The 22,959-nt window shown below is 44.6% G+C and overlaps 1 protein-coding gene and 1 long non-coding RNA gene across 5 annotated transcripts in view; one reads left to right on the forward strand and one right to left on the reverse strand.

Annotated features, from left to right (window-relative positions):
* Nucleotides 1-1,217, reverse strand: part of LOC146831404 (uncharacterized) — a 35,547-nt gene extending 34,330 nt beyond the window's left edge. For 2 of the 3 annotated variants that reach the window (XR_014961564.1, XM_085605706.1), the window contains exon 1: nt 1,003-1,217. Coding sequence is in view for 1 of the 3 variants with exons in the window: in XM_085605706.1 (XP_085461832.1) it covers nt 1,003-1,096 (94 nt within the window). In the remaining 2 variants the exon portion in view is untranslated. The remainder of the gene's footprint in view (nt 1-1,002) is intronic. The other variant, XR_014961563.1, reaches the window with a different exon arrangement.
* Nucleotides 1,218-1,412: 195 nt separating this feature from the next.
* Nucleotides 1,413-22,344, forward strand: LOC146831405 (uncharacterized). Of its 2 annotated transcripts, none has more exons than XR_014961565.1 (3): nt 1,413-1,514; nt 20,901-21,280; nt 21,971-22,344. It is a non-coding gene; the product is annotated as an uncharacterized LOC146831405 (long non-coding RNA). The 2 variants fall into 2 exon arrangements; XR_014961566.1 differs by lacking the exon at nt 1,413-1,514 and adding an exon at nt 5,315-5,366.
* Nucleotides 22,345-22,959: the final 615 nt, after the last annotated feature.

The raw sequence follows: 22,959 nt of genomic DNA on the forward strand, positions 1-22,959 counted from the left end.
TAATAAAACCAAGCAGGAGGCTAATAATCGAAGGCTTGTTTTAGGATGTAGCCTTATTTGAGATACCTCGCGCTTACCTTTTAAGGAGCCATTGCTTTGCTGTCTCAGACTCTGCTTTTACATTTTCAACCCTGTATTGGTTAATTATGGTGACTTCACCCCAGCGTACCTCACAGGTTAAATGCATTTATTTTCTGTGGCAGACGTGGAGTTTACAATTCAACTTTGCATTGCTTTCCTGTCCCAGACAGTTGCTAGAGGCCGCTCTGCTCCTCCGTTGTGGCCTCTCAGGCTGTGCGGGTGAGGCCTTTGGAGGAGGGGGCAGGGTAGAGCTGGGGCCGCTGTATCTCCTTGGCTCTCAGAAATCCCAAACGGGTAAATGCAGCTCCTTTCTGCTAATCCCTTATCTAACTTTCCAAAACGGTCAAATGGAGACCAGCTCGCTGAGTCATTCTTCGGTACTCTGCTAGTCTAATACATGTTTGCAACATTTCTTCCGTCAGCCTGATTATTCTTAAATGCATGGTGACAAGAGGCTTGGATACGATTCTTCCGGTTTCTCATTCTAAGTCATAGAGCGGCCATTGGGGGAGAGGTAGAGCCGGGGCTGCTCTTCAAGATGCTCACACCCTGCATAGCTCAAGAAGCGCACAAAATAATGCCATGGCTTAACAAGAGAAGCGCAAGAATGTTATCTGAGCTTTTGTCACCATGCATTTAAGAATAATCTGGCTGATGGAAGAATTATTGTAAAAATTTATCGGACTCGCTGAATAACCAAGAATGGCTCAGCGAGACGGTCTGCCTCTGGCACTTTTGGAAAGTGGTGGAAGGATTACCAGAACCAGCTGCTTTTACCCAGAGCAGTGAATCGCCATTACATATGGAAATGCGCGATGAGAAAGGGACATTCCATTTGGGCTGCATACATTGCCTCGGAGAAAGGCGGTGGTGTGCTTGTTGGTCTGAGCAAGCATGGTGGTTGAAGGGCGCTATTCTTACTTCGAGTTGTGGGCCTCGAATTGCTGATCTCTCCATCAGCAAGGGGCTTTGGGGTGCTCCTTGTGACCCGCAGTGAGGGCGCTTCCTCCTCCATCAGCTGAATTTCTTGGGGTGCTACGTAAACCTCAAGTTATGCAGTCCGAGATGAGGATCGCCCCCTAAACAGAAGTGTTGACATTATATTTCGACTTGCTCACTTTGCGCTCCGCGGGAATAAAAATTCGTCCACCGATGCGCTACTTCCGAATCACATGACAGCCAATCCCACGCCTGAATGTATACTGGCAGTCGTCTGAGAGTGGAAAAGACTCTTAATCTGTAAAGTGACACAAGATTGGAGCATTTTCGGCACCTCATCCAATCCTACGCAGCTGCACAGAATTCGAATGTGCTCATTGGCTTTGAAGTACGCACGTGCCTCTGAGGTTACTATAAACAGTCCGCTAGCTGGTGGGAAATTGGGAACTATTACATTTTCAAGCGGATTAAACGTGAGTAGCTGCTAGTGTAAGGTAAGTGAATGTGTGACCGAACGGGCAGTAAAATTTTAGCTGAACGGTAACAAACTTCTTTGCAAACTCCTCTGTGACAGCTCTCTCTTTCCTGTTCTTGAGTTCTCTTAATGACTACGTTGCATCGTACACGTACACGTGCATTCTACTCTGCATTTCCCTACTGGCTAACGCTTGGAGGAACTCAACAGTTCTTGCCATATGGGCAAAAGTCCAGTGTTTTAGCGGTGGCTATATATCTGGGCATGCAGTCGTTTAACTGTCTCATGGCTAAGGCCCACTTTACTTGCTGGGCGACGCTGGTGGTTGTGTTTGGTGAACTCGTTCCTGCAGCAGCTTTGATGAGGCAGGACTACTGTTCTGGGATCTGTGTTAAAAACCTGCACGACAGGCTCTCAATTTCAGCAGTCGAGGCAGGGCAGACACAGACAGGTGCTTGACTTCGGCAGGCTTTTTAGGTCTCGTCTCGAAGGCTGCCCCTTTTTACAGCCACTCTGCCTATGGCTGGAAGACGTAGCCCCCCCCGCCCCCCCCGAAATCTTTTTCAGCCTCCCCCCCCCCCGAAATGTGGCTCTAGTTGCCCGCCTGCATAGATCTTATGTGGGCTACACTTTGCATCTGTCGGTGTTCGCTGTCAGGGCTTAACAACAAGCATTACAATGCAATGGTCTCGGCATTGGTAAAGTTAGAGCTATTGGCATTGCTCATGACAATGCCGTTTCTTTAAATGTTTTAAAAACAAAAACATAAACAAAATTAATGTCATGAGCAATGCCAATAGCTCTAACTTTACCAATGCCGAGACCATTGCATTGTAAATGCTTGTTATTCTTGAAAAATAGGTTGGAGAACGATTCATTAAAAGTAATGCTTGAAACCAGTTTGCATTGCAAATATTTAAGCTAGTGATTAACAAAACATCTATTTGAAAGAGCTCTAGCTCAAATAAAGTTTAAACCTTCAACACACATTTACACGTGTTTCCATTCTAGAGTAATAATGTTAAGTAGAAACACATTCTTCCCCTTCATCACCTGCATCCGCGTTCTCACGGGCCATTTATCAAAGGATAAATGCATTACAATACTATAGTTTCCAAACGAAAGTGCTACTACTAGACTATATAATACGAGGCAAGCTCCGGTGGATGTGAAGTGAATAGAGCCCGCAAGATCGTCTTTGTTTACCACAGAAGTGTGTCTGTACCCAGGCGCGCAATGCCCATTGGGCTGAATGGGCTTCAGTTCCCCCTGTCGTGTGTCTTATCTCGGGCACGCCCGATTTTTAGGTCTCGCCTGACCCAGCGCATGGGCTGGTCTGGCAAGACTTTTTGAGAGGGCTCCAAAAAGTGCTACCAGGCCAGCCTAGAGCTACAGTGCATCTGCGCGGGCGCGCGCGCCGTGCTTGACGCGATTACTTTCACTTTTGCGGCCGCTTTGATGTTTGATCGTGATCACTTTCGCAGCCACAGGGCCGCTTGTTTATTTTTGTGACTTGCATGAGTTGATTTAACCCACTACCTCACACCCACAGACACTGTTTTTAATTAACCCCCTTGCTGGTTTTAACCCACCACCTCCTCCTCACGCTCTTCCTCGTGTCCCCCAACCTTTTCCTTTGTGTCCTTTTTAACTTCATTCAGGTCTTTTAGCTGTTTTTGCAGTTGTATATAGTGAAAGCTCAACCCAAAGGTATTGGAGCACTTTACATGAGCACCAGTTACATTACACATGGCCACTTTCATTTGCGTATTTTTTTTTTTCAGGTACAGGAAAATTAAGAGGTTCTCTAAGAGTCACAGGATGTTGAGCCAATGACTAGACTCGTACCCGGTTCACCAGTTCCAAGGTCAGCAGCTCTGACCGTGGACCGTGGTGCCATAACCTGTCACTTTTTTATTTCCATTTCCTTTTAAAGAGAAAGAATTTGTGGCGTTCGGAATTGAAATAACATTGATAATGTTATTTGTTTAATCACATAACAAATGAAACGCCAATAGGTTGTGTTGTATAGTGTTGGATGGCTGACGTAATCCGATTGCAGCTCACATATGTTCAGTGCAGTGTGGTGCCTGGGTGCATGATACGCAGAAGAAATGCGTATCTAAGATTTCACATTATTGGGCAATGTTTTGTTTTATTCTGGCCCAGCACTCTTCCCACCCAACACCCTCACCCCCATTTTAAGTGTGCACAAATTGGGGCGGCTCTTCTCCTCAATCCGGGACAGGGGGCTCATGCGCAGCATTTTATGAGAGCTCAAAGTTCCGGCAGCGAGACAGTTTCTGAGAACTGTCCTCAGTCAGACGAGCTTCCCCACAGCTTGCTGCAGTGCACTCCTTAAAGTGGTTTTGACCGGCCGTCCAGCAAGAGCCGCTCTCTGACAGACATCAACATGAGACCCTGGGACACATGATTAGCAAATGCTAGTACTGAATTCCAAGTGCATTTAAGTAGAGCAGCATGGCTAAAAAGTAGAGTTGTGCCACAGCTAATGTTTTCTTTACTTAAGTCCATGCTGGACAGCAGCCCTCGCTGTTGGGCAACATGTCTAAGTAACAATGACAAAGCCAATAGATCTTGCATAGGCAAAACATATTGGCTTTGCTAAGGGTTGTTTTCCCTGATCTCAGCATAGCAATGCCATCAAGAGGCTGCTGCTCCGCAAGGACCAGTCAAAAGAAGCAACCTCCATCAGGGCCTGGCATCCCTCACCCCTCTGCAGGCCTGCAGCACGCATCAAAACCATGACCCACCACAACTCCAATGCACACCAATCTGCTTCCGGACACTCCTGAGGGGATCTCCCTGGCAGTCACCTTGGGGGCCATGGGCAATTGCCCACTTTGCCCATGCCTTAAAATGTCTATCGGCAGGATCTTTACAGGGTAGAACCCCAAAGTGGAGGCACGTAGATGTTTTAGCCGATGCTTCAGCTAAAGCGATGAATTTGTTCAAATCATTAATGAATCAAGTAACTCGATTACATTCCATCTTGGCATGGCTGTGAGCAATTCACACCCTTCCAAACTTTTATGAATACTCACAAAATGTCAGCATTGCTCCTGTTGGAAGGAGTTTGAATGGCTACCCTTTTCGGTAACATATCTGTTCTACTTCACAGGCTTATGTAGAAAGATGACCAAGTAGGTGTACTTACCCGCATGAGTAAATCAATATCCATTTGTGGAAATAGTCTAATTCTGATTCTGTGAAACAGGCTTTACGTTTTATAAACACAATTGTAAGTTTTCGTGCACATATGTAACATGTGTTCAAACATTATAATTACGTAAGGCTTCCAGTGTTACGTTTTTGTTGATTTTCTACACAGCATACTAATGAAAATAGTGTTTTTCCCTTCATGTGTTAGATTTATATTAAAAAAAATACAGAAAGTATGTCTTGTTTTAAGGGACTATCTATGCTGTCTATTGTTACCGTATGGCCAATGTCTGAAGAGACTGACAGTATTGTGGATTTAAAAGGAAAAGGTTTCCTTGTATATGTTTAGATATGCACGTTTTTGCGGTGCAGTCCTAATGCTGTATTAGATATGTCTCCCTAAAGATCTAAAACGGGTCGTTTAACAGTTAAATCCATGTAGAAATGTATTAGCTGAAACTTATTTTTCACATAACACAATATAAATATGTATAACTACTAAGAGATTATTTTATTTGCAGAATGTGCGCAATAAAATAAAATAAATACGGATGAATGCAGATAACAATGTAAAAAATACAAGTAGGACCGTGATTGGGACGCTGGGAGCTGTCTGCTGTAGTCCGGCAGCTGCTACTGAAGAGGCTGGTGGGACGAAGAAGCTGTTAGACCTGACATCCTTGGAATGGTATTTCCCCAAACCATTTGACTCCAACCCCAGATTTTTGCTGAATTCAATTTTGTTGCCATTCGGACTCTGTGCATCTCAACTCTACTAGCCAGGCTAAAATGCTTCTGCTCTCTCGCTTAAACGTGGTAAAATTGGACTACACCTAAGTAGCACATTTAAGGGCATATGCATCATTGGAAATTGAGGTCACAAAGGGGCAGATTCTTAGAATCTGCTCCTTTGCTACCGTAAGTTTTGCATTTGGGATGAGTCATCCCAAATGCAACAAGCATTGACATAGCCAATAGGTCTCGCTTTTGGGACCTTATAAGGTTTTAGCCATGCAACAGTTGATGTTATTGCACCAAGAATATTGTGCTGCATAACCAAATACTTATATGGTCCCAAAAGCGAGACCTATTGGCTATGCCAATGCTTGTTTTAATCCTGTTCCACAGTACTTAAATTTCTACCCGTATATGTAGCCACCTTATCCCCACATCTCTCATCCCAACTTCATTCTCTTATTTAATTTCACCTTGCTTCATGCCCCATATTCTTCCCTCTTGCCATGCGTTCTCCTGCAACCCCCTTCCAAAGCCAGATCTTGAAATAACTCATCCATTTTCCCCCATCTTGCTCTCCCTTCCTTTTGCATTAGTAAATCTTCAGCCCGAACAAGTTCATCATAGTCAGGACGAGTTTCACTACAATTTGATCCAACACCCTAGCCCCCACACCCCAAATCCCATCCGGCCAGCCTGTCAAACCAGCTGCATACACTAGGAGCCCTCTGTTTTAGTTTGCCCTCCTTCCTCAATAACAGCGTGGGCTACTACCCCCACCCCCTCCTCCATCCGTTTTAAAGCAGTCACCCCGTAGCAGTCCAGTTCACTCGGCGTACAGAGGGTCTAAGTGCCATGGAGTGTTTCCTATAAGACACCAGAAGATACTTCCACTTTGTACTATTTTAGGTCAGAAAGAAACAGGAAAATAAATTAGCAGCATTGATGGTTTATTTAGCCTGCCAAATATCCTCCACGCGCTCTGGGTTGACCTCTCCCTCATTTTTGCAAGCTCTCTCTTGTGTGCCTCTTCTGTGCCAAACTATCTCCCCCTGTCTCCCATTTTGCTATGTCACTTGTGTTCCTCCCTCATGTTGCCCTCCATCATGTGCCTCTTTACTCCTTCTTTGTCCACTTCCCAATTATACCTCCACCCCCACCGCCTTTACCCTCAACTCTCCATCTTTAAAAAAAATATTTTAATCTTTCCATATGGTGGTGGGGTCGAGGTTGATGGAGACCAGACAGCAAATTGCTGAGGCCCCTCTATCTTAAAATACAGTGTTTTTACACTACTTCTATTTCATTTTATTTATTTTTTACAAATACACAGGTTCTGTTTAAAACCTAATAGTTCCCATTGAACTGTGTTGTATTTTGAGACTGATGCAGGCATGCTAATACATTTTAAAAGCTACCACTGTCACATCTTTGGCTGTGATGAACTGTTGGTGCTCGGATCTGTACTTTGCTGCACTTTAAAACCCATAGCTCAGTCATCTTAAATAGTAAAATTAAAGTGGCACGGTAAACTAGTCTGTAACAATTGATGCTTGCACTTCTGGTTTGCACAAATCTGTCCTGGTTTCATGCCTCTCTATAGGAATGTGTTTTATGTTTCAGCGTGAAAGGTATTCTAAACGAAAGCATCACATCTGCTAAAATCCTTACCAAGTCCAAATGTGGCCTTAGGGATGCATAATATAGATGACTGACACACAACATAAAGCAGAAAGTCAATTATTTTATGTTTCAGGATTTGCTTGTTTTTCTCCTGGCACTTCCAGAAAAGTGAGATGGGTATATGTAGTGGCAGGATCGTGTATGTCATGAGCTGTTTGGTGCTGGTTGAATCATCTATGTGACTTTCCGGATCTGCAAATCTGCTCTTTCAGCTGTTGTTTGTCAAATTTATCTCAATTCAAGTGTCTCTTATGTGGTCGGCAGTGCTGAATGAAATGCATAATTTCAACAGTATGAAGTTCAACCATTTTACTTGGACACAGATATCATTCTCCTGAGAAATTTTTGATTCATACCAATGATCGTAAAATATAATTCATTTAGGGCCAGATGTACGACGGATTTTTGCATACGCAAATTGGTTTTAGACCTGTTTGCGAATGCAAAAAAACTGTGGGTCATGTACTAACCCTATTTTTTGAGTCGCAAATAATTTTCGACTCGCAAAATCGTGTTTAGCGACTCGTTATTAGGAAGGCGCGTTCCTTGCTAATGGCAACCCCAACAGCTATGTAAGGGCAGGCAGAGGTCCCAGCAAAAAAATTTTTTTTTTAAATGCAGCCCATTTTCCTTTAAGGAAAACGGGCTGCATTAAAAAAAAAAAAACTTCTTTATTTAAAAGTAGTCCCAGACATGGAGGTCTTCTGAGCCCAGAAGGCCACCATCCCTGGGAGTGCTAGCCATTCCCAATGGGATCGCAAATTGCGACAGCCTCATTAATATTCATAAGGCATGCAATTCGGGATCCCATTGGGAATCGCAAACAGTGTCTCAGACACTGTTGTACATTGACTTTTGTGACTTGCAAGTTGAGGCTCGCAATTTGTCACAATTTGTGAGTCGCAAAATTCAATGTTCGCACATTTGGCCCTTGGTATTTCACTTTGGTAACTTTACTGCTCTCGTTCATTAGAGTACTAGGCTAGTAATTAGAATGATCAAATTATCCTGGAGGTTCGAAGATTTCCATGAAACTGTATCATGTCCGACAATCTCTCCAATAAACAAGCATTGGCAAAGCTGATCGGTTTGACTTTGGTACAGCATGCGGCTGGCCGATCCAGTTCATTCCAACAACAAGGCTTTTAGCTTTGGCAATGCTTGTTATGTTGACTGTTGGAGTATTGTGGGGTGCTGGGAATATCATGAGTAGAAAATATGTTCTGTACATAAACTGTAATTGGCCTTTTGCTGTTTCCATGTGTGCTGCACAATGCAGCACACATGAAAACAGCTGTCTCCTATTTACACCTCCCTTGTAAATAGGGGGCAGCGTCAGAATCAATGGGTATTGCGGTTGATTACCCACAGCAACACCCATAGCCCTCCCCTTTTGCGCTGAGCAGAGCGTGAAAGGGGGCCTTATTTACAAAGCAATGCTAAGCCACATTAAGTGGCTTAACCCTGCCTTCTAAGTAAGGTGAAGCCCCTAGCGCCACAGGAACGTCATAAAAAGTGACGCTCCCTTGGCGATAGGAGCTTGTAAATATGCCCCTAACAGTGTTTTATGTGGAAATCAACTATCAAATTATTCACTCAAATCAGACAGAGACTCAAGAATGGGATGGCAGGAGTTTTTTCCATAACTTAATTTTCAATTACACTCAATATTGGTGGAGACTGAGAGAGCACACATACCTTTAATGGTGGATATGCACCTCACATCAAATCTAATCTTGAAATGATTTTTGAAATGTTATAATTACAGTCACTTACAAAATAATAAATCAAAGACCATTGCCCCGTGAAAAATAAGTTGGTGTTTAGACAGAATTTTGGGCACAAAAATATCAAGGGACAAATTATTGTGTCAAAAATAAAGAGGACACAAATATTGTGAAGGTCATTTTTTATAGGTAAGCAAAGTTTTGCGATATATAAGTCCACATCTCTGTACCTTGATGAGATATATAAATATATATATATTCAAGGTACGTAGATGTGGAGTAAGGAATAGTAAATCCATACTTACCTATTTGCACTTACCTTCTCAATATTTTGGTCCTAGATATTTTTGAGACTATATTCTGTCCACAAACCATATTTGTTTCCGATATTCTGTCAGTGATCTAGACAAGTTTGCACAGTAAACATACTGGGCCTTATTCACAACAAAAGTAGTAAGTCTGCAACCCTAGATATATTTCTATGTGTGGGTGCATATTTACTACTTTTTGCTATTAAACATTGTTCCAAATACTACATCTGGAAAGTGTTTCTTATTTCCACTATGTGGAGTTCCCCATAATGGAGAAGTTCACATAGGGAAAATGAAACCCCCTGTGTAAATGCACACTTTTTTTCCCTCTGTGGCGAAAACATTTTTCCAAGTGGAGAGCACCCCACCAAATGTAGGAGTAAGCCATTTCTCTTCCTATCCTGGAATTAACTTAGTTCTTGGTCAAAATAAATCTCCGATCATTTCCAACGTGAAATGTGGAGGGAGAGGAGGTTGTGAATGCACACAAATATATATATTTGTGGGCATTCCCAAACATCGAAGGCAACCCACAGATTGGCACGCCCACTTTTCACCTCTTGAGTCGGATTTATGAGAAACAATGTTTTGCACACATGGCAGACATGTCTGCACTTGTAAATGCATATACTCCAGCCATCAATCCCTTTGTGAATTCCTGCAAGTTTAAAAAAAGTAAATCCAGTCTTAAATCAATGTTTGTGATCGATATTTACCTTTACTCGAATTGAATAAACTTCACCGCTAGATAGAGAGATAGAGAGTTTTAAGAAAAGAATGAAAACTTTCACAGATGGATATGTGATGTGTAGCAGAATAGAAATGGATCCATTTTATTTTCATTATTTACCTTTTTCTTTAAATGCACAGACTCCTCAAGGACTTGGTTAGGGCGTGTACTGTTAGCCATGTAAGGAGAAGGTGTGAGATGGGGGGAGAGTTTAGGCTGTGACTGAGAGGGGCTGCCGCAGTAATTGACCGCAATGTCTAAGTACATTTGGCTTTTTGTAATCAACAGAATTCCCACCTGATCCAGCACCAGCCTTGAACCCCCCTGAGGAAAGATAGGAATGGGTGGACAACAGTAAAGGAGTCCCCTGGGTTAGGGAACAGCCCGAGCATCCACTGCCCAAGCGCTTGAGGACAGAACCAACCAGCAAAAGTGCGGAAGAAGGGCATTCTCCCCGGATTGTGAACAAATCCAGCAAAGGGTGAAATTAAGAACAATCTTCAGATTCAGATCCATAGGCACAGAGCACAGAAAACCTCTGAGTCAGGACATGGGCAGTCCCATTCACTAACCCCGGAAGATAGACTGCAGAGAGCAAGGAGATGGGAATCTGTTCAAGGCAAAACCTTATGGAAAAGTAGAAAAGACAGAGGGGCACAAACTGCCCGCTTTATGCACATAGGAGCAGACAATCAGGTTGTCTTTCATAACAAACACCACTGGGTGCAACAACAGGGGACGGAAAAAAAAAAAGTCCATTTGATAGACTGAAGTGACTCCATCCAATTTCACCTCTCCACAGCACCAGAAACCCCCAGAGAGCACCTAATTCTATCCCACTGTCATCGGACATGAACCAGATTGGAAAGAGGAAGCAACGGAAAAAAACTGGGAAAATGAGTGGGGACCAACCACCACCGGAGATCCCTGTGGAGCTGAGGAGTCACCAGAATCAGAGTCTCGCACTTCCTGAACAAAGGTACCGATGCCTTAGGATGTTGGTGAATAAAGGGAGACAGGAGCATCACCCCTAAGGGATAAGGATCAATTTATAGGATATTGCCCTCTAATTGCAAACCCACTACCTCACAGATGCTGTGGGGCAAAGAAGGAGAGAGGTCAAAGGGAGTGGAGATGAACAAAACGCTCCACCAACACAAAGACCACCCCCAAGGTCATCCTGAAATGGGCTCAGACGAAGAGGAATTCCTGGGACGGCTGTGCCAGGACCTTTGCCCAGCTGACCAAGTCACACGACCCCAGCAACAACGTGGTCACCCTGAGAACAGGAGGCAACCAGCCAGATGTCCAGAAAAGGGAAGAGGTGGACATGCTCAGAATGGAAAATACCCACCAACAGAGTCAAAAGCATAGAGAACAACATGATGCGTATGCCAGCCCAAAGTGCAGGACCCTGAACAAGTAGTGGATGGCCTGAACAGGGTAAAACCGAGGAACTGCTGGGGAGATGGAAAAAAATGGGACATGAAGAGAGGCATCCATGAAAACAATGTCGGACAGGAATCTGCCTTCCGTAAGAGAGGCAGAACTAGCAGGAGAGATACCAACCGCAATGACACATGAGAGATACATTGAAGGACCCTCTTGAGGTCCAGAACATGGCAATACCCACCCAATGCTATCTAGATTAGGAAAGGCAAGGACAAATAACCAAGGAAAGTCTCCCCAGGAGAAAAGATGGCATCCTAATGGAACTGCTTGAAGCAAGACCTGCTAAAAGTGAGACAACTCTCACCAAGGAGGGAAAAGTCTTCTGCAAAATATACCAGTGGATACTATTTTGAAAGAAAACAAGGAAACCAGGCTCAACAATATCCACCAACTCTCTTTAAAAGAGACCACCAATGCTATATGTGTGGGCAGAGATTCAGGCTCTCACTACCAATACTACAGAAAATAAGGTACTGTCTTCTACCTGGGAATAAAATACTGGAAATATGGTCACATATTTGAACCTGATTGAATCTGCCCCTGAATACCATAATCCACTGCTTTGGTAAATATTATCTACAGTAGTGCCAGAACAAACGAGGTGCCCCCCACAAAAAGCACCACGAGGCTAGGCCTCCCCACCCCAGAGGAGAACACAGCATGGCATCATTAAGAAGCATTTCCCCATCCATATCCCCAAAAGGGAAAAGAAAACACGGATCCAAACAACCTGGAGGGCCAATAAAGCCACCAACGCACTATAAGGTCCAGACAATGTCTCAATAAATTATTCTCTTGCTCAACCCTTGGTAGCTGGCAAGGAGCAGGCGGACTTAATTTAGGACACACAAATAAGTTCACTTGAAGACACTTAAGTCAAAAATAAAACTATTCTGTTTTCTGACTTACTCAAGAAAGGGGTCATCAATAGATTCTTGAGAGGTCATCTCACCCTCAACTTATTGAGTCATGCTTCATCATTTTATGACATCTCACACTGGGGTAAGGATAATACAACCCCGATAGCCTCAACCGAAGGAAGCTAGTATACACCAGGGAGTTCTTATAAATCCATGCTCAGGATCACTGGGTCCTGTTTTTTGGGGGGGACACAAATAAGTACAAAAAATACCTAGGGGCATACTCAAAATATTCTTCCTTCAGCAAGTACCACTGTTATGTTTAAAAACAATAAAAATGTCGGTCATGTAGTGAATTGCAATGAATCACTGGAGCTAAATTGTCTGATTACCAACATGTTTCAACCACTATATAATCCTAAAAAGGTTTAGGGTCTTCATCAGGGGAATATAATAGAAGAAAATGGTATACATTCCGACCATGCAATCATTAAGTAATTGTATCCTACCAGTCATTATGTAGAACCTAAGAAAACAGTACCCTCAAGTGACCTTCTTCCTGTTGTGTAGCTTTGGGAGGATACACTTGAGGTTGAACCTCCTTCAACTCTCTGCGTAGAGATTGCAAGCTTAACTTAGGATACAGGTATGTAAAGCATTTAAAAATACCAATACATTAAAAGAGTAAGACACAACACACAATAAGAATCTCACACCAATTTATAAAAATATATTTTTTTTATACCTTTAAAATTAAACCAAAAAACAAAAATCCAATTTAGGGAACTGAAGATATGAATTTTTAAAGATTTGTATTTGTATTTGTAGGGGGATTTATATAGCGCATATATACCGACAGGTCTCTTAGCGCTGGGCGAAGGAGATTAGCACAAAAAAAGCCAGGCAAAGCAGTCCAGATGACATGGGTCTTAGGAGGAGTCTCTGAAAAGCAGCGTTTTTAATAGCTTTCGAAAGGGAAGTAAGCCTGGTTCCTTTCGTAAAGTATCCGGCAACTGGTTCCAAAGACAAGGCAGAATAACAGAGAAAGCCCGCCCGCCCGCCCTTGGAAACCAGATTACTTCGGGGGCAGATCAGCTGGGCAGCATCGGCAGATCAAAGGAGGCGTCCTGGCACATACTTAGTCAGGCGATCCCTAATGTAACTAGGGGCTTGACCATAGAGGGATTTGTGGGCGATACACAGGACCTTGAATTTTGCGCGTTGTCTAACGGGCAACCAGTGTAGTTTTGAATAGAGAGGTGATGCATGAGACCTCCTAGGAAGGCTAAAAATCAGCCTAGCAGCATCATTCTGAACCACCTGGAGCCGGTTAGTGAGTTTCTGAGGAAGGCCTAGATACAGCGCATTCCCATAGTCGAGGCGTGATAAAATAGTGGCCTAGACTATGGTTTTCATGGAAGAGGTGGATAAAATGGGGACCAGCTTCCTCAATTGCCTCAAGATACCAGAGCAGGTGCCCACCACTGAGGAGACTTGATGACTTAACGAGAGTTCTGCGTCGATATTAATTCCCAAGCTTTTCACCACTGGGGAAGGACAAGGAGGAGGCCCAAGCTCTTTGGGCCAAAACAGGCCACCCCAGGAGTTATTAATGGTAGGGACAATGAGAACCTCTGTTTTATCGGGATTGATTTTTAAAGAGTTAGCTGTCATCCAATTAGTTGTGAACCTTAAGATGTTTTGAGCCGTCTCTTGGGCATAGGCTGAATTGTCGATCCTCAGAATAAGCTGGGTGTCGTCAGCACAATTAAAAACACGACAGTCCATATTGGATAGAGCGGACACTAAGGGTTGCAAATAGATATTAAAGAGCAGAGGGGACAGTGCAGAGCCCTGTGGTACACCACATGGAATGACACCTCTCTTGGAGACACAGTCACCAAGCTGCACCCTTTGCGAGCGATCAGAGAGAAAGGATTTTAGCCAGGCAAGGGCCGAGCCCGTAAGTCCCAAATCCATCAGGCGGGTCAGCAAGATGGAATAGCTGACCGTATCGAATGCTGCAGAGAGATCCAATAGCACCAGTGCGCTCGGGTCTCTCTTATCAGCATTCAATCTAAGGTCGTCAAGGACGGACAACATGACAAGCTCTGTGCTATGATAAGCTCTGAAACCTGCCTGACGTGGGTGCAGCAGCTTAAATGTGTCCAAAAAGTCAGAGAGATTTTTTAGGACATGTTGCTCCATTACTTTGGCCAGAAAAGGGAGTTGTGAAATTGGCCTGTAGTTTTTCAAATCCGCCTTATCAGCTCCTGGCTTTTTTAGTAAGGGGATAACTCTGGCCTCTTTCAGGTTACTTGGCACCTGACCAGTGGCCAGGGAGATGTTGAGGAGCGGAAGGATCTTGCATTCCAAGATTGGGCAGGCAAGCTGAAAAATCCTGGGAGGGCAGGGGTCAGCCGGTGAACCGGATTTAACTTTATTAGTCAGGAGAGCCAATGTTTCTGAGTCCAGCGGAGGAAATTGGGCCAATCCTTGACTTGCAGCAGTTGCATGAGATCTATTAATTTCAAGCAAAATGTCCATCACTTTCTTCAAGAAGAAAGACTGCAGGGTGTCAACGTCAAAAGGTATTAAGGTTGATGACACATCGACCTTTCTACTAAGTTCTTTTAGGATCTTGAAGGTTTCCTTTTGTTTATTAGGGGCACCAGTAATTCGAGCCTCGTAAAAATCTGCTTTCCTGGACGTGATAGCTTTCTTATACAGGGCCAGAGCAGCTTTGTAAAGGACCAGATTAACCTCTTCTAGTGCTTAAAAACATATATCGCTAACTTGGGACATCCGGTCGCACTTGAAAGGGACAAAGTCAAAGTTTGAGGCTGACCGCAATGGAGCCCTGGTCAGATACACGAAGCGGAGGGTCCTGGTCAAAACATTTTCCTTCGCTCTTAGAAACTTGTCTGGAGGATTTTCTCTCGAAGGCAAGCATGGCACTTCATCAGGCTAGATTCATAGCGGGTGTGCCAGCTTGGTTCAGAAGGAGCTCCCATTCAACTCCTGGAAGTCTTGAGCTCCGGAACTTTCAGTAGTACGGAACCTCAAATCCAGGCCGGGTTGCGGTTAAAGGTATTTAGATTTACTCTTGACGTCGGTTCAGTCCACTTATGGAGCTTTTTCCAAAAGTTGTTCCAAACTGCTCCCTACTGCTTGAACTTCTTCCTGAAGTTTCTCTTGAGGGATAAAAGTGTCCAAAATACAAATCCCAGGGTCTAGAAGCTCTGAGATGGTCCTAGGAACTTTGTGACTACAGTGCTCACAATGCATCTGCAAAAACCTTAAAAGCCCACTAGACACACTCCAGGCTCATGACGTCCTCAGGGAGATAGTGCAGGGAAGCTCTGTTAAACTGTTACTTTCAGGGAGTCCACTTCTTAATCCTTTTTTAAGCAAGGCAAAGTCCTCAGGGCTTTAGTTCCAAGTGTGCAACAGGAGCAGTCCTTCAGGGAGCAATCCTGTGTGGTGCAGACCAGGGTTCCAGCAGGGCAGTCCTTCTTCTTGTAGTTTCAGGCAGCAAATCCGAGTTGCTATGCAGCTCTCACATATTTATTCAATGATCTGGGTTGACATGCAGGGGGGCACCCCTGTCCAGTGATGTACTGGGTGCCACCCAAAAGCATGACAGCTTATTCTAAAGTCTGGCATATTCTTGTCCCACAAAGCACTGTAATTTAAAATTCAAGATGGAGATGTTTTCTCCTTTGGAGTAAGAGCTGGCTAAACCAACCTACTTTTGTGGCTCATTTCCATTAGCACTCCACCTCTATCTTTAAATTCCATTCCCAGGCCTGCCATCTGGCTGGGGCTATAGGAAGAGAGGGTAGGCCTGGCTGGCATTCCTTACTGTCATGCTCTCTTTGAAGCCCAGTTTGATTTACCAAGCCCCAGACCTGGCCTGTTCTCTGCAGATTCAGAGCTCCCCCCCATCAGATAAAATCTTCTCTATGCAGACCACCTATCACCTCATCAAAGCAGTTTAAGGCTGCCCAATCAGAATAGGCTGCTAGAAGGCTGGAGTTTGGTTCACAGAAAAGAAAGACCTATAACTTATTTTCTGTACTAGTTATGATAACTCTCACAGTGGCAGTTTGTTGGATTTATCATTGACAATCTTTTAAGTCCTGAAATGACTTTTTAGACCCGTTCTCACAATATTTATACTTAAATAACATATTCCAATGTTAGCCTATGGTGCTAATATCTCCAAAGGCCGGAACCAAAATTGGCAGTTTTTCCCACAGCAGGGCATTTTAAACATCTTTTATAATGTTCATGTTTATAGTTATATGGCATCCCACCCCTGGGGCACCTAGGGTAGACTTTGGGGGCGACTTAGATGTAAAAATAAGATAGATTACCACTTTGTAAGTGCCTTTAATTCCAAAGTCAAAATTGCATATAATTTAATTTTAAAAACATACATACCTATTACCAAGATGGTAATCAGCTGTAGAAAAAACAAATGGGTAGTCCTTCCCAGGAAGTGATGTATTTATACTCCTTTGGATGGAGGCCATCTTACATTGGGAAGGAAAAGTTAAGTTTGGTAATTATGTTCTGCATGAATGGAGATAAACTCATTTGTAAGGACTGTGAGAGGAAGACAGACGAGGAGGTAATGCAAAGTGCTACGATCATGTTGAGAAGAATGTTACCTGCAGTTTACATTTTAAATGCAAGTAAGATAATTCAGGGATTGAGCGCTGCCAAGAGATACAAATGCACTCTCCAAGTCAGATGCTCCAGGTCTACTGTGTACAAACCTGCATTAATAATTTTATACAGCAAGTGTGTTACACTTAAAGTAGTTTTAATTGGCCGAGGCATGCCATATTTTAATTGTACATTTAATATTCTACTTGGACATATGTTCATTGTCTGTAAATGTTACATCTCTATCTGGCATATCATTCTAGGTAACGTATAAGTCTTAATCAAAGTTTACATTTGTTGTATTTTGTGTCTTTCTGGGTTATTAATTGACCTTGCACTTATTTTAGTTTATTGCCAGTGATGTCACTTCCTGCTATTCTTTCAGGGGTAAAGTTCTCATGATATAATGTCCTTTGATGTTTACAGGGACAAATGCTGAGTGATGTCACTGTTTGTGATGTCAATGATGTTAAAAGGCATAAGATGTCATTGACGCTTCCCCTGACATTTTGCTGAGTTGACATCCACGCACTTCTTGACCTAAAGTTAAAAAAGGGCACTGTGATTTTGTTTCCTAATCATGTGCTCACAAGAGCAGGAACTATTTTAGATATTGCTTAGTGTCTGCTTGAAATAATCACTTAATTGGATTTGGCATAAGAAGTGACCATGATGCACAGGGCTTGCAGTAGCATACGCACTTAACCTCTGTTCAACTTGTCACTTTTGCCACCGCACTCCACAGTTTTTATTTGAGGATGAAGTCTCCTTGTGTTAAAGTAGAGTGTGACCTTACGTTAAATGTAGTTGTTCGAAAATGAAATAAATATTCTCAATCAATTCTTTAGGAATACATTTACCTTAAGGAAAACAATGAGATTACATAATGAAATGTGAAATTACGTGTAATAATATCTGTATTGTTTTATCACTAAAACATGATTACACTATCTTTCCCTGTGATTTAATATTAATATAAAAAAGAAACAAACTGGACCTTTAACCTATTTTGCATTATGATTGCGATTACATTCGGAATGATTAAGGAACATCGTAGACTAATACACAAGTCTTTTATCGAGGCAGTCATTTAAAAAAAATTGCACTGCTTCAGATTATGGCAAGAACATTTTTAGGTCGAGCGTGAGCCAGCACGCATCTGCCCTGCGAAGATCTGTGGTAGTTGAGTACGGAGAGAAGCTTCGCCCACTCCCCCGCCCTTATTTTTAAATGGCTTGTGTGTTTGTCGTTTGTAAATGCTGTCTTCTGATTCATTCAGAGGCTTGTTAGTCCCTTCTTAGTATGGCCGTGTCGTCATTTGTATCCTCTCATGGCTACTTCTCCTTTACTTTGGTTGTTACACCATACAAGATATTTTACACTGTGAGCACTATTTTCTGTAATGAAGGTCTGCTGCTCAGGCACGACATGCTTTGGTGCCTTCTTTAACCCCCGCCATCTATACAGTTGCCCATGCATTCTTCCCCCCGCCGGCCCTCCCGTTGTCTGTGCCTTCTCAAATCCCCCTCCCTCCTTCCCGTTGTCATGATGCCTACCATTTACAATGCAATAGGTCTCCCAGAAATGCGACACCTATTGCATTTTAAATACTTGTTTTTGTTTGGGTCTGCCACAGGCTGATGTCCACACACCTTTGTGTGTTTCCCTTGATAATACGTTTTTACTGCTTCCTGACTTTCCTCTTGTAGATCGTGTGCACTTTCGTTTGTCAATTAGTTGGAGCTCTATGTCTAACTCTTCACCCTGCGCCCTACACGCACATAGGATTAGTGGGCTGGGCTGTGGATGGCTCCGATGCGGAATTTCAACAACAAGCATTAGCGATATGTTAACAGGCAATGATATCACTTACTGAGTTTCCGCCTGTGTTGTCGTATAAATTATACAAAATGTATTTGTTTATATACTTTTGAAGCCAAATCTGCTTTTATTTTAACAGCATGGTGCCCGCTTCAGGGATGCTGCGCTTTACATTATTGTGTTTTCCTCACAGGCGCTGTGCATGGAGGGGCATGGCCGCATCATGTGCATTCCTCCTGCTACTGCAAAATAAAATGAACGGAACGGCAGCTCCATCAGGGGCGTAACACAGGCACCCACAGACCCCGCAGTGCGGGGGGCCCCAAGCTTCAGGAGGCCCCCTCAGCACAGCACTCTGGCTGCAGGGCTCCTGATTGAGCCAGGAGGGGGCCCCCCCAGGTGCCTTGCAGGGAGGCCCCCTCAAGGTTTGATACGCCAGTGAGCTTCATCCCCACTGAACACGCTGCTCTCTTAGCTGGCACTGAATTATCCTGCATATCTTACTTGTTGCTCACAGTACACTTTAAGGAGTACAATAAGCTTCATGTCCTCATAATTCATAATGCCGGCATGTCAAGGGTCAGTGAGTGGAGCAGGATACGAGGGAAGTGCGCCTGGTAAAACCGCAGCCTGTTTACAAGTCACATACTCTCATGGCTTGGCTGGCAGCTTTTAAAAGCCTCTTTCTGTCTTGAGCACTGCTTGTCAGGATTAGTTCTGGGTCCTGACACACAGTACTTGTCTTTAATCCTGTTCCACAGTACTTAAATTCCTACCCGTATATGTAGCCACCTTTTTCCCACACCTCTCATCCCAACTTCATTCTCTTATTTAATTTCACCTTGCTTCATGCCCCATATTCTTCCCTCTTGCCATGCGTTCTCCTGAAACCCCCTTCCAAAGCCAAATCTTTAAATAACTCTTCCATTTCCCCCCATCTTGCTCTCCCTTCCTTTTGCATTAGTAAATCTTCAGCTCGAACAAGTTCACCATAGTCAGGACGAGTTTCACTACAATTTGATCCGAACACCCTAGCCCCCACACCCCCAAATCCCATCCGGCCAGCCTGTCAAACCAGCTGCATACACTAAGGGGCATATGTATGAAAGGAAATGCTGTGAATCGCTAAAAACAGCGTTTGCGACTGATTTTTCGCAATTTCCCATGTATGACACACTTCCACACAGAAAACTAAGAAATCGCTAAATTAGCGATTTCTTAGGCTGCGAAACATGTAAACTGCGATTTTCCTTGCGAAAACTTAATTTGCGATTTCTTAGCTTAGCAAAAATCGCAAACAAGAAATCGCAAACTAAGAAATTGCAAGCGCATGTATGAAAAATTCGCAAATTGCGATTTTACTAAATTCGCAATTTAAGAAATCGCTATCAACACCAATTGCTTGCAGGTGGTAAACTGGTGCAAGGTACTTAAACCACCCCACAATGCAACAGACCCACCCACAATGGCAGCAATGTTCGTGATAGCCAGGAGGCTGCGTATTCGGGCCCTTGCTCAGAGGAGAATGAGACAGGAACGGATATTCAGGCTGCGCATCACTCTGTTCCAGCACACTGAAGAGGACATCTATGACAAGTACAGAGTGCACCCACAGACCATAATGGACCTGATTGAAACCCTACTTGGAGCACCCTACACGCAGGACACAAACAATTCCCACACATGTGCAGGTCCTGTGCTCCCTGCACCTCCTGGCGTCAGGGAGTTTTCAACGGGTAATAGCGGAGGTTGGTGGGGTGTCACAGAGTGCACTGTCGTGTTTCTTCCATGCCTTCCTAGATGCAATGCTACAGAGGCTCTCACATCACATTTACTTCCCCACCACCCAACAGACATTACAGCAAACAAAACTGGACTTCTACCAGATTGCACGTTTCCCCCACGTCATTGGCTGCATTGACGGGACCCATGTGGCCATCACACCCCCAGCAGCAACTGAATAAGTCTACAGGAATCGGAAATGCTACCATTCCCTCATTATACAGATTGTGTGCAACGCAAAGTATCTCATCACAGAGATTGTACCCAAATACCCCGGCAGTACACATGACTCTTTCATCTTCAGACACAGTGGAATACACAGACGTTTGAGTGCTGGAGAGTTTGGGGATGGGTACCTGCTAGGTAAATACATGGCACACATCAATACATCCACTACATCACTTGAGGGGGGGGACATTGACTTACCTATTGTGTTTGTCCATGCAGGTGACAGTGCCTATGCAGTGCGTGACTTCATCCTGACCCCATATCTGGATCCTGAAAATGCAAGTGAGAGGAGCTACAACAGGGCACACAGATCTACACGCTGCGTCATTGAGCGAACCTTTGGAATCCTGAAGAGCCGCTTCAGGTGCCTGCATAAAAGTGGAGGCGCACTGCAATACAGCCCTGAGACCTGCTGTAAAATCGTGGCAAGCTGCGCAATGCTACATAACATGGCAATGAGGAAAGGCACCACAATTGATGTGACCGATACAGACACATCGGATGACGAGCGCCCTGCTCCCCCTGCCAGACCTGCAGCAGGAGTTGGGGCAGCTGCTGGACCCCAGAGATGGACAGAGATCACACAAAACTACTTCTAGGTGAGTAATGATGAAATGAGACAACAAAGCTTGATGATGTGTGAAGTGTTTAATCACACTTCACATTAAAGAAATAGTAGCTGTCCCCAGCACATGTTGTGCACACAGTGCAGGTAAGGGACAAGTAATTGTGCAAACAGCATTTTCGGGTTAATGCACCCGTGTTGCAGTGAGTGTCCCCGCACATGTTCACCTCCTTCGGTGACGTCCAGGCTGAGTGCCCCCCATGGTGCTCCCTTGGCCTGCACCCTGTCTGGCACTGCGGCGTCTTTCCCCTGGCAAGGTGGGAGTGAGGCTGCTCCGACTTGAGGTGTCCTCACTCTCGGCAGAGGCCATGAGTGCGCTCCCACCAGCATTGGCTGTCTGCAGCTGCTCCACAGCAGTGGTTACCTGCGCAAGCCCTCGGGCTATATCCTGGCAGCAGTGTGCCATGTCGACCTGCATTGTTACGCTTCTGCGAGTGAGGGTGCTGGTGGTGGTGCAGAGGCGGTTCACGGCCTTTGTGTAATTGTGTAGGCGTGCATTGGCACGTCGGCCAGCCCTGTCATTGGCAACTTGGGTGTGCCTCAAAGTGGCACAGAGCTCATGAATTGCCCCTGCCATGGCCACAAAGCCCTCCCCCATGTTCTTCTGGTCCTTGTGTATGCGGCATAGCTGCCGAATAATTGACCGCAGTGCTTTGCTTTGCAGGCGCTGTTCCTGCAGCATGCTCTGTTCCAGGCCTGAGAACACGGACCGTTCTGCTTCAGTCGCAGTGCTGCTCCTGGGCCTTGATCTGGATGTCTCCTGTGGTCTACTCCTTGGTGTTTGTGTGTCATGAATGGGCATATGTGACACACCCTGACTCCCCTCACTCCTGTCGGTGTCATGCCCTGTGGCAGGTACTTCGTCCTCAAATGGAGGCAGTGGGGGCACATGTGCGCGCTTCCTGCACTGGATTGGCTGCTGCTCTGTGTCCTCGCTGGAGTCCGCAGGGTGTGCAGGCTCCTCTCCCTCTGCGCTGTCTTCTTGTGCCATGCCATGTGCTGTGGATGTAAAGGGGACTACATGAGTTTGTGTTATTGTCTGCATGTGGCAATCAATAAAGTTCCTACTTTTTTTTGGCTAACCTCTGACACTGTATCATTCACTTATCCCCAACCCACATGTTGCATTTGATTTCCTTAGTCTCATGGACACACAGTCAGACACAGTACTACGAGTCCCATGATGCATTGCTGGGTGTGCTGTAAGACCTGGCCTGGATTGACATTTTGGCAGTTTACTATGCGCATTTGGGGAAGTGTGCATGGGATGGGGAGGAGTGCAGATTGATTTTACATGCATCTTACCGTGACTGCTGGATGCAGGGTCGGAGCTGTCTATGTCAGCCACACCACCAACGCTCTCAGGCAGGAGAGTAGACTCCACGAGCTCCTCATGGGGGGTTGGCTGCTCTGCAGTGGATGGTCCTCCTCCAGTCTGATTGGCGTCCTTCAGTCTGGCTGCCACCCTCTCCTTGGACCTCTGGCGCATGTCGTACCACCGCTTGCGCAGCTCTTCGATGGTACATGCGCTGACTCCCACTGCATTCACCTTACTCTGTATTTCTAGCCAGATTTTCCTCTTCCTGGCCTCTGGGACACGCAGTGCCTTCTTGCCGAAGAGGAGCTCATGGCTGCAGACCATCTCCTCAATGA

This window comes from Triturus cristatus, chromosome 5_1 (assembly GCF_964204655.1).
Source record: "Triturus cristatus chromosome 5_1, aTriCri1.1, whole genome shotgun sequence".
In the NCBI taxonomy this organism is placed as follows: Eukaryota; Metazoa; Chordata; class Amphibia; order Caudata; family Salamandridae; genus Triturus; species Triturus cristatus.